Raw genomic sequence first — 12,822 nt, forward strand, 5'->3', positions numbered from 1 at the left:
GGATTGACTACGAGAGAGCCTGTGATTCAATGCCCCACACATGTACCCTGAAATGAGTCTGTATAACATGAACAGGACTCTGAGGGCCTTCATAAAGAAGTCAGTGGGGCTGTAGAAGACAGCCCTAGAGGACAATAGCACAAGTCACAATCAAACACTGAATTTAACAAAGAGATGCCTTGTCCCTGCTGCTGTTCTGAATAGGCCTGAACCCCCTAAGTGAGATCATTACTAAGACAGGCTACAAATACCAGCTACAGAATGGAACATTGAGTCACTAATCCATTTTACCAGGACATACAGTAACAACACTGGAATGTCATTTGGACTGGATAGGTATGGTCAGATGGTCACAAGGAAAGGTAGCCAGAACTGAGGGGATCATATGGAAGGTAACATAACAGATGTTGAGGACAGCTACAAGTACCTTGGAATCCCAGAGGCAAATGGGAATCATGAAGAGGCCACAAGAAAAGCAGCTACAGCCAAATACCCACAAAGCGTGAGGCAAGTCCTGAGAAGTCAGCTGAATGGGAAGAACAAGGTCTGGGCTTTCAACACCTATGCTATACCAGTCATCAGATACCCCACTGCCGTAATAAGATGTCCAAAGGAGGAGACAGAAGCCACTTACATCAAGACAAGGAATCTCTTCGCAATGCATGGAGGATTTCATCCCAAATCCAGCACTCTGAGATTACACTAAATGGAAGAAGGGGGCAGAAGAGCAACAGAGCCATTATCCAGAATGAAACAACCAAGATCCAGGAGTACACCAGGAAGATAGCCCCAAGCAATGAAATGCATAGTGAGTACCTCAGACAGCAGAAATCCAAGGAGGATGGGAATGAGGCGGAACATGAACCATCATGGGAGGATAAACCCCTGCACAGTACGTACTACTGGCAAATACTAGAAGTCGCTGATATGGAAAAATCTTTCCAATGGCTGGAGAAGGCTGGATTGAAAGACAGTATGGAGGCACTAATCATGGCAGCACAGGAATAAGCCCTGAATATAAGACCAATAGAGGCTGGGATCTACCACACCAGGAAGAACCCCACATACTGGCTCTAATAATATATATAGCATCAGTTTTGAGCAGTTTTTAAATAAATTTTTTTAACATTTATTTTTAACATATTCTACTTGTGTTTTAGTTTGTAGTAAATTTTATGCTTCTTTTATGAGCTACTTTTTCTTATGTGTTTCCATACAGTGTATTGTCCATATCTTGCTCTTGTACATTTCCTTGTAACTTTACGTCCTCTTGATGCTGTTGTCTTGACCACATCACTCCTTTAAAAAAGGAATTAAATAAGGAACATTCTCTAAAAGTAGAACCAAATCTTCTGATACATCTTTCAGTTCTATTATTTTATGGCTGAGTGGATGTAAAGACTGCCAACATTCTAGACAACATTACTTTTGACACTTACATTGGTGACCTGCCAAATGCAGGAAGCAGTTGGCTGTTAAAGTTATTTAATTGAAAGCATAAAAGTAATTTCTGCCTCACTTCTTTCAAACAAATCAATCTCTTCTCAGCTGCCAGCAGGTATGAGTACATACTCTCGTGTGTAGGTATCACATACAATATCAAATACTACTTTAGAGCCATGCACTCTGGCCAAGTCTATAGACGAATAAGATTTATGGAACACAGTTGATGTGTGATGAGCAGGGACTCAGAGGGAGAGGATGTTATTATGACAACCAATAAAGTGAACATTTTAATTTCAATCACATCTTTGGTAAATACTGAATTTGTCACTTTGGATGAATCACTGATTTTTATTAGTAAAGTAAAACAGCCTTTACTGTTTACACAGAATAATTTGTAGTTTATAACAATCCTGCATGACATACAAGTTAACAGTATCTTAGCAGTGCAGTAACACAATTTTTTCCCCATGCTCAAACAACCTTCAGACAGGTCTGTTTGTCTAAGTACGCCATTTCCTTTGTGTAAGCCTCTCCATGAACATATTTATACAGAGTACACAAAGCTACATAGTACAGATCTCCCCAAATTGTTAAATCACAACACCACCTTGTGCTAGTGGATCCTGAATGTCATGAACAAAGCTTATTCCCACTGCAGTGCAAAAAGTACCGGCCGAACACTGGCGTGCAGGCCATAGATGAGTGACTGAGGCAGTGTAGCAGGATAAGAATCACCAAGAAGTTAAGGAATGGCAGCTGCATGTAGACGGGCAGGGGCAGGCTGCCAAACAGGAACTTCAGATGCACATAGAGGAAGGACATGAGAAAAAGTCCCAGCTGGAGCATGTGTAGCAACATAGTGCACAGCACCTTCTGGACCGACAAGTGGTCAGCAGAGGCCGCCAGCGCCTGCCACAGAATAGCCACGTAAGTTGAGAACAATATGGCCGCCACTGTGACAGAGAGCAATATGTTGAGGGCTAGACCTTTGCCCTGCTGCCAGGGTTCCACCGGCAGCTGCTCCATGGTGCAAATTGTAGGAGACAAGTAGAAGGATGGCTCTGCAAGGAGGAAGAGAGTAAGGACATCGTTTAACACACTGATCACGCCCAGAGCCCATATCATCACCACAACCGCACGAGTGCGCAAGGGTGTGGACTAATCACCGCAAAGGGAAGCAGATGGCTGTGTATCTCTCCAGGGACATGACGGCCAGGTTGAGTTGTGGGCTGATGAAGGTGGTGGCAGCCAGCAGCACAATGAAGGTACAGGCAGCCCTCACTACCACCAGGCAGAACACACTGAGCACATAGAGGACCAGGTTAATGACCAGGTAAATGGAGTCATTGAGAAACATGAGCAAAGAGGATGTATCGGCTGTCTTACAGAAGGTGAACTTGGTCCTAAGCATGAACAGTATCATGCTGTTGATGTAAATGAAGAGAGCATAGGTAGACAGCACAAGAAACATCTAAAAGATTCTCTCCTTTGTGATGGCCAGTTTGATAGATTGCTTCTCCACCACAGTCAAAGGTCCAGACCTCTAGTCCATTACAAGTCATGTAAAAAGAGAGCAAAAATTCCTTTTAATTAAATAGAAACAGAATAAAGATTCCAGAAAATTAATTACAAATCAAATTAATGCTGGGTATAGCCTCAGTCAATGAAAATCCTACAACTGCATTATACAGCAGATTGTACATGACAGCAATGTACAATATGGATTAATCACACAAATAAAAAGATAGAATAAAACATTTTAAAATAGTCATTGTGCATTTAAAGTTATTCTTTAAGTATTAAGTTGGCCACCAGTCATTACTTTATACCATTATCAGTCATTACCTGGAAAATTAGGAAATCTTTCTCTGGTCAATAAAAGCCTCCTTTTATTGCATCGCCTTCTCAAGTCACTTGAGTCTTGAGACTTTAACCGCTATAAATGTTTACATTTATCAACGCTGTTCCTTGAGTCTTGGAAATTCTAACAAGTTCAAATTTAGTTTGTTAACAATGAGCTAATATAAATTATTTAATATGTAATTAATTAAATATAGTAGTTTTGTATTTCCTTCTTTAAAGTAGAAATGGACATTCTAAATTCTGTATGCTGATATCTTTTTCACTCCTAAGTGTGTTCCTTTCTTAATTATTCCTCAATTTATTCTGAGAGAATATTTGATTTATGGAGTCATACCCATACTGAGTTACAAAACAGAGCCTATACTGAAATTGTAGAGAGATACAGTAAGTATTAATATATTATATATATAGTGCAGACCTGTAAGACAGTAGTTACAGTTAGATATAAGTTATTGAAGTTATGAAGTTATTCTGAATTTATTTTTAATAATCAAAAGCTTAAACATATTTTTAATGATTTCATGTTCCTATGCAAGTCTATCATTTCATGCAAATCAACAGACCTGACTGGTATGACTGTTACAGTATTATGGACGCTGATGGTCTTAATTTGATTCAGGTCACACAGAAAGTGTTTTTGAACTGCCTAAACAATGTGGGTACAATGAGTTGAAAATGGCTTTGTCTTCTATCACATAGTGCATGATGAAATACAAGAGGGAATATTTTTCAGACTGTTTCATTAACTTTGTTTTCTGTTGTTTAACAAAGAGAAGATCTTTTTTGTGACCCATAATCCCTAAGGTAGAATTAAAAAGCAAGCCCATGAGAATTTCCCCTCCTTCCTTGAAATCACTAATCACATTAATTATTTAGGCTTGCCTGTTAGTTTTTGTTTTGTTTTGGTTTGGGTTTTTTTGCCATTGTTATTGGCTTTGTTGTTTTAATCCAGTCATAAAAATTTGCTAATTTGCCAATCAGTACATAATAATTTGCCTAATACGGGCAGTTGCTGAGAGTAAAGGATTGGGTATACTTTGTTTCGGTACTAGGCTAGGATTCTTATTTTCAAGCAATTGTAATTTAAAAGCAGTACTTTTACAGTACTTTATTGACTGTAATTTTAATAATTTACACACACATAAATCATTTCCATTTTCAAACGTTTCTATACATTGAAATACATTCTTCATATTGAAAGCATAATGGACTCCACAGAATCTTAAAGGCCATCCTACAGTTGGCTGTAGTTTGATGGTGAGAAACTGACAGATACGTGTCCATATATACTGGAGAATTCCCTTTAAACCTTTTCTCACCTTGCAGCCCACCTTGCTAAGACTGCGTTTCTGTGGTAGCAGGCTGTAGCAGGCTCTTGGGGGCGATGTAGAGCTAGTGTGTCCCTGCGCACTATGATGAATTACAGTTGTTTTGGTGAAATAATTTCTGCATTTTCTATCTTTCCCCTAGCACTCCGCATATGTGAAATCATGACACCCTCCTCTTATGCTGCGTTGTATCTGGCTATGTTCGAAAGAGCCAACTACATACTGTATACTGCATACTGTACTCAGTATATACTTTACAGTATATAGTGTACTGGTCCACCTATTGTATCTAGTATGCGATAAATGCAAATCATACTAAAGTACTAAAGGTTTGAAGGTTCCACCCACTTGTGAAAGATTTCTCGCCACCGTTGCCTGCCAGGATGTAGTACACCACAAAGACACCTCTGGCCGTGTACTGGAATATTTGGCAGAAGTAGTACAGGTATGTTTCGCGTAGTGCAAAAAATTATTTTGGTCGCATACGGCATACTGATTTGGGACCCAATGCCAGTACTATGTAGTACGCTATCTCGAACAGAACCCGGAACACCTGCGCTATCAGGATCACGCCCCACAGCGCATCTCTGAATATACTGCAAGGCTACTTATCTTAAACTTGTTATTATCTTTCTTATTTTTTGCCATGGCATTCTCAAATTATTGTGGTGACAAAATACAGCGTACATCTGAGAAACCTGAATTATTTAGTAACAAGCTGTATCTATACACAACATGCAGACAGATGCCCACCTTAGATAAAAGTCTGTCTGGAATATTTATTTATTTAGATTACAGGCTTTTTAACCAATTAGTGCGATCGGGTCTAAAGTAACGTTTAATAATGTTTGCAGCAACGAGCTCTAAGGCTGAATAGTCTTCCTAAAATAAACGTTTCCCTATTGGATATTTCTTTATCTGAAGAAGGGCTGAGGTCATACTTCCGGGTTGTCCTAGTTTATCGAACCAATATGGCGCTGTGCAGGAGAAAGGCAATATCCTTGGCTTGGTACGTATCGTATTCATTTGCAAGAGTTAGAAGCTAGCTAGTATGTTGTAGACATTGCACTTTATAAAGTCCCCATATGTAAAACTAGTACAAGCCTCGGAAGTGTGGCTTACTATTAACTTGAAATCTGTATCTTGTACTCCCGTAAACTCTGTTGGACCTTTTATTGGCTATTGTCCATTCTATAATTGTCTTAATTGTTTTAATCCAAGTAATTACGATTTACTTATCACAGTAGTGTTCTTTATCAGTGGTTCTGTATTAAACCATGTCAGTTGAAGCTGTGAACTTTGCTTTTGTATTTATCTTATCTAAGTAACGTACGAACTAGAAATAAAATGTTTTATTCCGTTGACAGCTACGCAGCACGCTTAGTGAATACCACCGCCAGAACGCACAATAAACTTGTAAGGCTGCCGTCATTAATCAGGAAGAACTGGATTTCCTTAAGTGTCTGTGGTGGCCTATGTGCAATTCCTGTCGTGCAGGTTTGATTAACATGAATTTCAGTCTTGATAATAGCCGTCCGCCATTATAATGGGTTTTGTTGCTTGTGGTAGTTGAATGTGTATTTTAAAGAAGATATATCTGAGTTTCATTTTCCCTTATCTTTTCATGAACAGGACAAAGTGTCCCATGAAGTTTTAATCCGTAGAGCATCATCTCTGGTGGCTGACAGTGCCAACACTTACCTGTCTCAAACCGCTTTTGCACTAGTGGACTCTCTCACTCAGTATACCAAGGTGTGTACTCCTTTGCCAACACACTCGTATTACTATGAATTATAAAAATTTGTTTTCAATGGACATTTTCATTAGTGTTCTGAATGAGGCTAAATCACTTTTTGCCTGTAGTCATTGTCTTTCTTTTATGTTTATTCTGTTACCTAAAGGTAATGGCAACAATATATTTTTATCTTTTATCAATATTTTTAAATATTTTATCATGATTTACCTTTGTGTGTACTTTCCCTCAGGCAATACACACACTCATAACTCTTCACAAGCGCTATGTGGAGAATATCAACAAACTAAATCCTGCTGAAGAAGATGAAATATGGCAGGTTATAGTTCGCCAGCGCCAAGAGGTAACGACTCCCAATATTTAGCAGTAGTTCAAGACAATACAACTGGTGCCAATTAGTATTTTAAATCAACTATGCCTAATGCTTCCATTTAATCTGAATTAAAGTTTCTGATTTGACTAGCTCATTGACCGAAGGGAAGACTGCAAACAGTTTGAAACAATCTGGATGATTGCAAGCAATCTATCACAGGTGGCTGCAGAAGCAGCTTTTAATGCAGGTAAGATGTTTATCATGCAATCTATTTCTGTGTTACTGGCTTCTAAAATGTATTTCTGATATGGTGATAGACTGAATATGCTGAAAATATCCAAAGTATTCACAGTATTGTGATGCAAGGAGACTTGTAAAAAAGTTGCACATATTTTGGATTTTCCATGTGACAGCATATCTGCATGCATTTACTTTAGGAGCAGACCAAGCTTCAGTCACAACCCAGACTAACCTACAGATGGCACAGTCCCATGTAAAACAGGCTCAGCAGTGCTCACTTGAGGCAGAGTGGGAGCTGAAAAACAGCAAAGCTGAGGACAGCAAGAGGCTCCAGAGTGTTCTCCCTAAAGCAATGGGAGAAGAGGAAATTCCAGAGGCATATCTGAGAGAGGACTAGTGAAGAGTTCATAAAGACTTATGCAGGACTACACCTCCACTGTTTCAGTACTAAGAGTTGCTTGTCTGGCTAGAAAAAAAAAAAAATCAAATATATAATTATTTTTATTCATTCATTTATTTATTTATCTCCCTCCCCCCCATTGTATTTTTAAGTGGTATATTTACAATCAGCCACAAAAGCAAGAAAGTTCAAGTTAGACATGTTGGTAAATGTAAAAAGCATTATCACACTTTTATGTACACTTTTTTGGGTGCGGAGGGGGGAGGGCAGTTAGAGGGGTGAGGGTAATTTCAGTAATGTCATGTAGTTTAGATCCCTTAATTATTGAGAGTCCACACTGAGTCCTTCTTATAATGTTTAACTGATCCTTCACTCCTGCTTACACATCATACATATGTCTGAATTATGTAGACCTGTTTGCTGTGGATAAATCTTGTGATTATGTACATATAAAGGAAAATACAATGTTACTTAATATAAACTAAAATCACTTTAAAACTATAGTTGGTACATTTTAGCATGGTGTGTGTGTGAGATGGACATTGGTTACAAAAATTTACTGATTATAGCTTAAATGAAAATTGTAATTGTTTGAGTTTCTCCTAACACATTTTTTTTTCTATTGACCTGTTGTGTGAGTTCTATGCTTACTGCGAAGCTTAATGGGACTTGCAGTAAAAGATTAATATAATACCTAGTTTTTTTCTGTTCTTACACATTCTCATAAAAGGCTTGCTAATGAGTAAATTAAATATGAACAAACACTGCAGTGCAGATCAGAAGTGGGATTGTGATCTTAAGAGATTTTAATATATTTTCATTCAGCACCACCTGCTGGTCTGACTCCCATAAGAGTAGGATTTCATTCAGAGATGTGTTTTTACTGAACATAGTGTAGATCACTTCTGCATAACATGTTATTAAAGTATACACAGTAGAACAGGATACCACTGCAGACTGCCACACAGGTGTGGGCTAGGATACAGCCAGGTAGCCCAAACCTAGACAGGAGCAACTGAGGGTAAAGGGCCTTGCTCGGGTGCAAAAGCAGTACCATGGCAGCATTATAGCTCAAGCCAGCAACCTCACAATCAGAAGACAAGCACCTTAAATACTGAGCTACCACTGCCCTCTGTTATTAAAACCTCATCCTCTTACGCTGGTTGCATACCATAACTAAACAGGTACAATTTTATTTACAGAAATGATGCTACACTGTCATATGTATGACTATGAAAGTCTTGTATATAATCATTACTACCTGTCATGTCACTTAATATATGGTCATTAATTTGAGGACTGCTCCAGCCAGGGCAATTTGGAGATTTCTTTTCAGTCCAACTCATTCATTTTACAGTTACATTTATGGCATTTGGCAGACACTTACAAAAATGCTTTGTCATTTACTCATGAAATTATCATTCTTTACTTGTTTTTGTCATGATGTTCACATTTATCTGTCCACATGCTATTTCTCATTTTCTTTTCCTTTTTTAAGGTTGCATCACTTTTTCAATAAGTCTTCATGTTATCAGTCCATTCATCATGCCAAAAAAGATGGGCCAGAGTTTTCACTTGTCACATTCCCCAGTGTATTCTACCCACACCCTGCAACAAGGCGTCTTGGCAAAAGTAGTAGTAGTACAAGAGTACAAGAGCCCAATAAAATAAGCCAGTAGCAGACCAAATAAAGTAATTTTTCCTGCATATTTAGCATCAAAATGAACTGAGCATGCAGTAAGTAAAGGACACATTCATGCACCACTGGCATTCAATAGCTCTCAGTTCTCATTGGTGAAGGACATATGGGTTAATGGTAGTATGATAAACCAAACACTGTACACCAGTGGGGGAAGCATTTTATTGCTTTTTGCTATTTTGCCACCAGGTGGTGTGGCAGGTTAAATGTTAACACAATGCCTCCCATATTCCAATTAATAAGTCTTAGTAAGGCTGAGGAATAGCGTGTAAGCATATGTTACTGTTTCTTCATGAATTGGTATTGTTTATTTGTTTTGATAATTTCACTAACACAAAAGATGTGGAACTGTGTATGTGAAGCTAATATTAAAAATAATAATAATACAAGTAGAAAAAGGAGAACAAAAGAAAAACAAGTGTTACGAATATGCTTAACTTCTAAGTGATAGAAAATAAGTCTTAATTGAATGTAATATTGAATTGCATTCTGAGATATTTTAATGTGTTGGGGCAATGAATTGATCTCAAACTTTCAGGACAGGCCTGGGGTCATAACTAAAAGCATAAATACCTTAGTCACAGTGAACGGTGCTTCTAAGTCTTCTAAGTCCGATTGTAAGGACATGGAAAATAGCTTGCTGAATAGATCATAACAAGTGTTATCACAGTTTATATACGCAGATATGTTCACCACGTTATTATATGTCTTGTGTAACATGTTCTCTGAATGGTTTCTTAAGCTGTCACTACATCTGATATTGACCATGCAATATCAAGCATAAAGCAGAAGCAAAAATATACTATCATGCACATGCTAGCAATGGTGTGCTTGGTAAAGCAGATCCATAGGGCTGAGAATACTAGCAAACTAAGAATGTCATACATAATCACATTTTTTACAATCTAGATTTATACTTTTTTGAGAACTTGATCATTTTAACAAGACTTCAGTATATTTAGTTGTTTAGAGTGAATAAAAAACAATGATCAACATATGTAATATTTCTGAATATAATGTTTTACCATGCCAAAACAAACAAACAAATAAAACATTCACTTTCAGTAGTTTTAATCTATCTGAACTAGATCACTCTCTTCTCTGTGCAGCTTCCCTTTTTATAAGCATTATTCACTGGCATGCTATGTAATGGCATACAGTAACACTGTAGAGCATTTGCTACAGTGACCTTTGCTACAGTGACCTTCTCTGTTCTATCAATGTAACTGAGTTCAAATGAAAAATCTTGGAGCAGCTGTCTACTTTAATGATTCCTGCTATGCAGTGATGGTGTTGTCACAGAACACTGACACCAAAAACTTCCTCTTTTAATGGTTTATTGGGAAGGTCTCATGCAACATTCCTGTAGCAGGTAACACCCTTACTGATATTCTTGAAAAAGTATAAGAAAAAGAAAAAAGGGAAAATGGAGAAAATAACCATGCTGTAAAAAATATAGAATGCTGCAGTAGAGAAATTCTGTAGAGAACTTTGATTCTGAACAGTAAGTGCTATAGAACTGCAACTGACATTTTAGAGCAATTACACTTCAATTGGCCAAGGTTGTGTTCTTAAAAGAGTTTGTGGCGAATGATGTGGAGTAGATGAATGGTATAGGCACTTATGCTTAGACTTTTAGACATCTGTGACATGACCTTCATTAGTGCAAAGCCCTTTGGGGTTGAATCAGTCCAGAAAGAGCCATCTTGCTAATAAAGAGTCACACCCACTCTATAATATGCATTTATCCATTTAAATACAAAGAAACCTTAAAAAATAAATAATATATTTTTGATCTTTGGTTTTACTTAATTTATGTCAAATTAAGGTTCTGTATCATAATGTTATGTCAGTCATTCCAGTGAGTCAGTGCTTCTTGGATATTTTAATGATGTGGTAAAATATGTGACCTTGTAAATCTATTATGAGAATGTGCCTAGGTTTTTCCATGTTCTCCTTTTTTCTGCTATACTTTTCCCTTTTCATTTCTAATACTAGGTACTAGAAGGAGGAAGATGGCATTAATATTAAATAAACTCTAAATACACACTTGGGGAAAAGATGTGAGTGAACAAATAAACAGATGAGAAGTAAGTATATATTATATACATGGAGTACATATGGGAAGCTGTCTTACTTTATGATTGATATTCTATAAAAGACCTATACAAAAGGCTAAACATAGCTTCTTTGATAAAAAAAAATGTCAAACCAATGTCTTCAACAAGAAAAATCATTCAGAATTAGTGGCAATTGGAGCAGAATTAATTATTGGTTAAGATTATTGCTTATTGGAGCTGAGTAAATGGTTATTGGAGCAGAATTCAACTAGGTATAACAGAGATAAGAGAAAACACAAAACATACAATGGCAAAACTGTATTATTTTTTGCAAGGATAGACCCTGTTGAATGGATCTATCTCCTCTCTATTGAAGAGGATTTGTCCGATCCATTTAGGTTGCTGACAGAAACATCCTCACTGAAAGAGGACCATGCTCACTGAAAGAGGACCAGTGCTCCATGCTTTGGGGTGTCTTGGGAGTCTTGTATTGTTTTAAAAAGCTATTTTGGTAGAGGATCCTTCAGTGAGATGACAATGCTGGTGATGTGTTGCAGGTCTAAGAAATGATCTGGCCTAGGTAATAAAGGACAATCTTGCATACTGACACTTTGTCCCTAAGAACTGCTCTGTGGCTAAGCTGTGACTCATATATTTTTTAAAGCTCATGAATATGTGAACTGTGATATTGTCACAGCTGTCAGCACTATGAATCTCCACACTGCACTAATATTGCCACACTTTTCAAGGTAATGTGTGGTATAACACCAGTATTACCCAACTTTAAATCATGGAAAAGCAGAGACCTGTGCAAAGATGATTTCCTCTAATTTTGACCTTGAAATGCAGATAGACAAGTCAGAAAGAGGCTGATTCCTGAATTTTAAAATATTTTAATGGACACAAAAGAAAATGCTGATCTGGTTTATTTTGGAACGGCTTTTGTTCATCTCCAACATTTGCCAGGATTAGACTAATTTGTGCACACCCCAATCAGACTTCTGCTAAGCGATGTGGGTGGGGGAAGGCTGAAGTGTTTTGGGGGTGAGTGAGGCACAGCTTGGACAGCGGGTGGATTCACAAGAGGGGGGCTCTGGGAGAATTAATATAGGGGTATGGGGAATTATGTCTGATTCCTGCTGAAAATTAACAGCCATTCTTGGAACTGGCTCTAAACCAATAATAGCACAGTCCATTCAATCATGCAAAAAGACAATTTGATACAAAACTGAAACTGGACAAGCTGAGCAGTTATTGTTACATTGCAATTGTTTGCTTATTTTAGCTATTTTCTTTAATTTAGTCATTTTTAAATCCATTGAGTTATTGGAAACCAACAAAAAACAACTATTCCAGGTGCCCATTTGAACTTGAATCAAACCAAAGAAGCAAAAGAGAACCATCCTCCCTTCCTCTCTATGAGAATGCTGTTAAGTGATTTCTCAAAGACCCCTGTCCATGGAGGTCTGAGACGCAATATAATACACCATTAAAGTACTGCGTTGACTGGGTAGCCTAAATTAAGACGAATATTAAGAAGATTATTTTGGGTCAACTTGGACTGAAATGTGAACATGCTGTAAACATCTTGTACCTTTCTCTAAAATGTTGTTTACATTTCTGTTTTATGAATCTGGTGTTACAAATGAAGTAAAATCTAATGATGCTAACTGGACTTAACAAATAGCATTTTAAGGAGCAATATACCAGACATTAAAGG

General features: G+C 37.5%; 1 protein-coding gene across 2 annotated transcripts; it reads left to right on the top strand.

Annotated features, from left to right (window-relative positions):
• The first annotated feature begins 4,998 nt into the window (after window positions 1-4,998).
• diablob (diablo, IAP-binding mitochondrial protein b) lies at window positions 4,999-8,034 on the top strand. Of its 2 annotated transcripts, none has more exons than XM_027003727.2 (7): window positions 4,999-5,082; window positions 5,562-5,646; window positions 6,005-6,134; window positions 6,270-6,389; window positions 6,623-6,733; window positions 6,854-6,950; window positions 7,141-8,034. In XM_027003727.2, the coding sequence occupies exons 2-7, from the start codon at window positions 5,609-5,611 to the stop codon at window positions 7,338-7,340; spliced, it is 696 nt and encodes a 231-aa protein (XP_026859528.2). In that variant the 5' UTR covers window positions 4,999-5,082; window positions 5,562-5,608; the 3' UTR covers window positions 7,341-8,034. The 2 variants fall into 2 exon arrangements, with proteins under 2 accessions (XP_026859528.2, XP_026859537.2); XM_027003736.2 differs by having other exon boundaries at window positions 5,001-5,082; window positions 5,565-5,646.
• The last annotated feature ends 4,788 nt before the right edge of the window (window positions 8,035-12,822 follow it).

This window comes from Electrophorus electricus, chromosome 6 (genome assembly GCF_013358815.1).
Source record: "Electrophorus electricus isolate fEleEle1 chromosome 6, fEleEle1.pri, whole genome shotgun sequence".
In the NCBI taxonomy this organism is placed as follows: Eukaryota; Metazoa; Chordata; class Actinopteri; order Gymnotiformes; family Gymnotidae; genus Electrophorus; species Electrophorus electricus.

Excerpts from the sequence above, each read along its gene's own strand:
- diablob (XM_027003727.2), top strand. The coding sequence starts at position 5,609 with ATGGCGCTGTGCAGGAGAAAGGCAATATCCTTGGCTTG. Across the intron at positions 5,647-6,004 it reads AAGGCAATATCCTTGGCTTG|CTACGCAGCACGCTTAGTGA; the intron begins GTACGTATCGTA and ends TTCCGTTGACAG. Across the intron at positions 6,951-7,140 it reads AGAAGCAGCTTTTAATGCAG|GAGCAGACCAAGCTTCAGTC; the intron begins GTAAGATGTTTA and ends CATTTACTTTAG.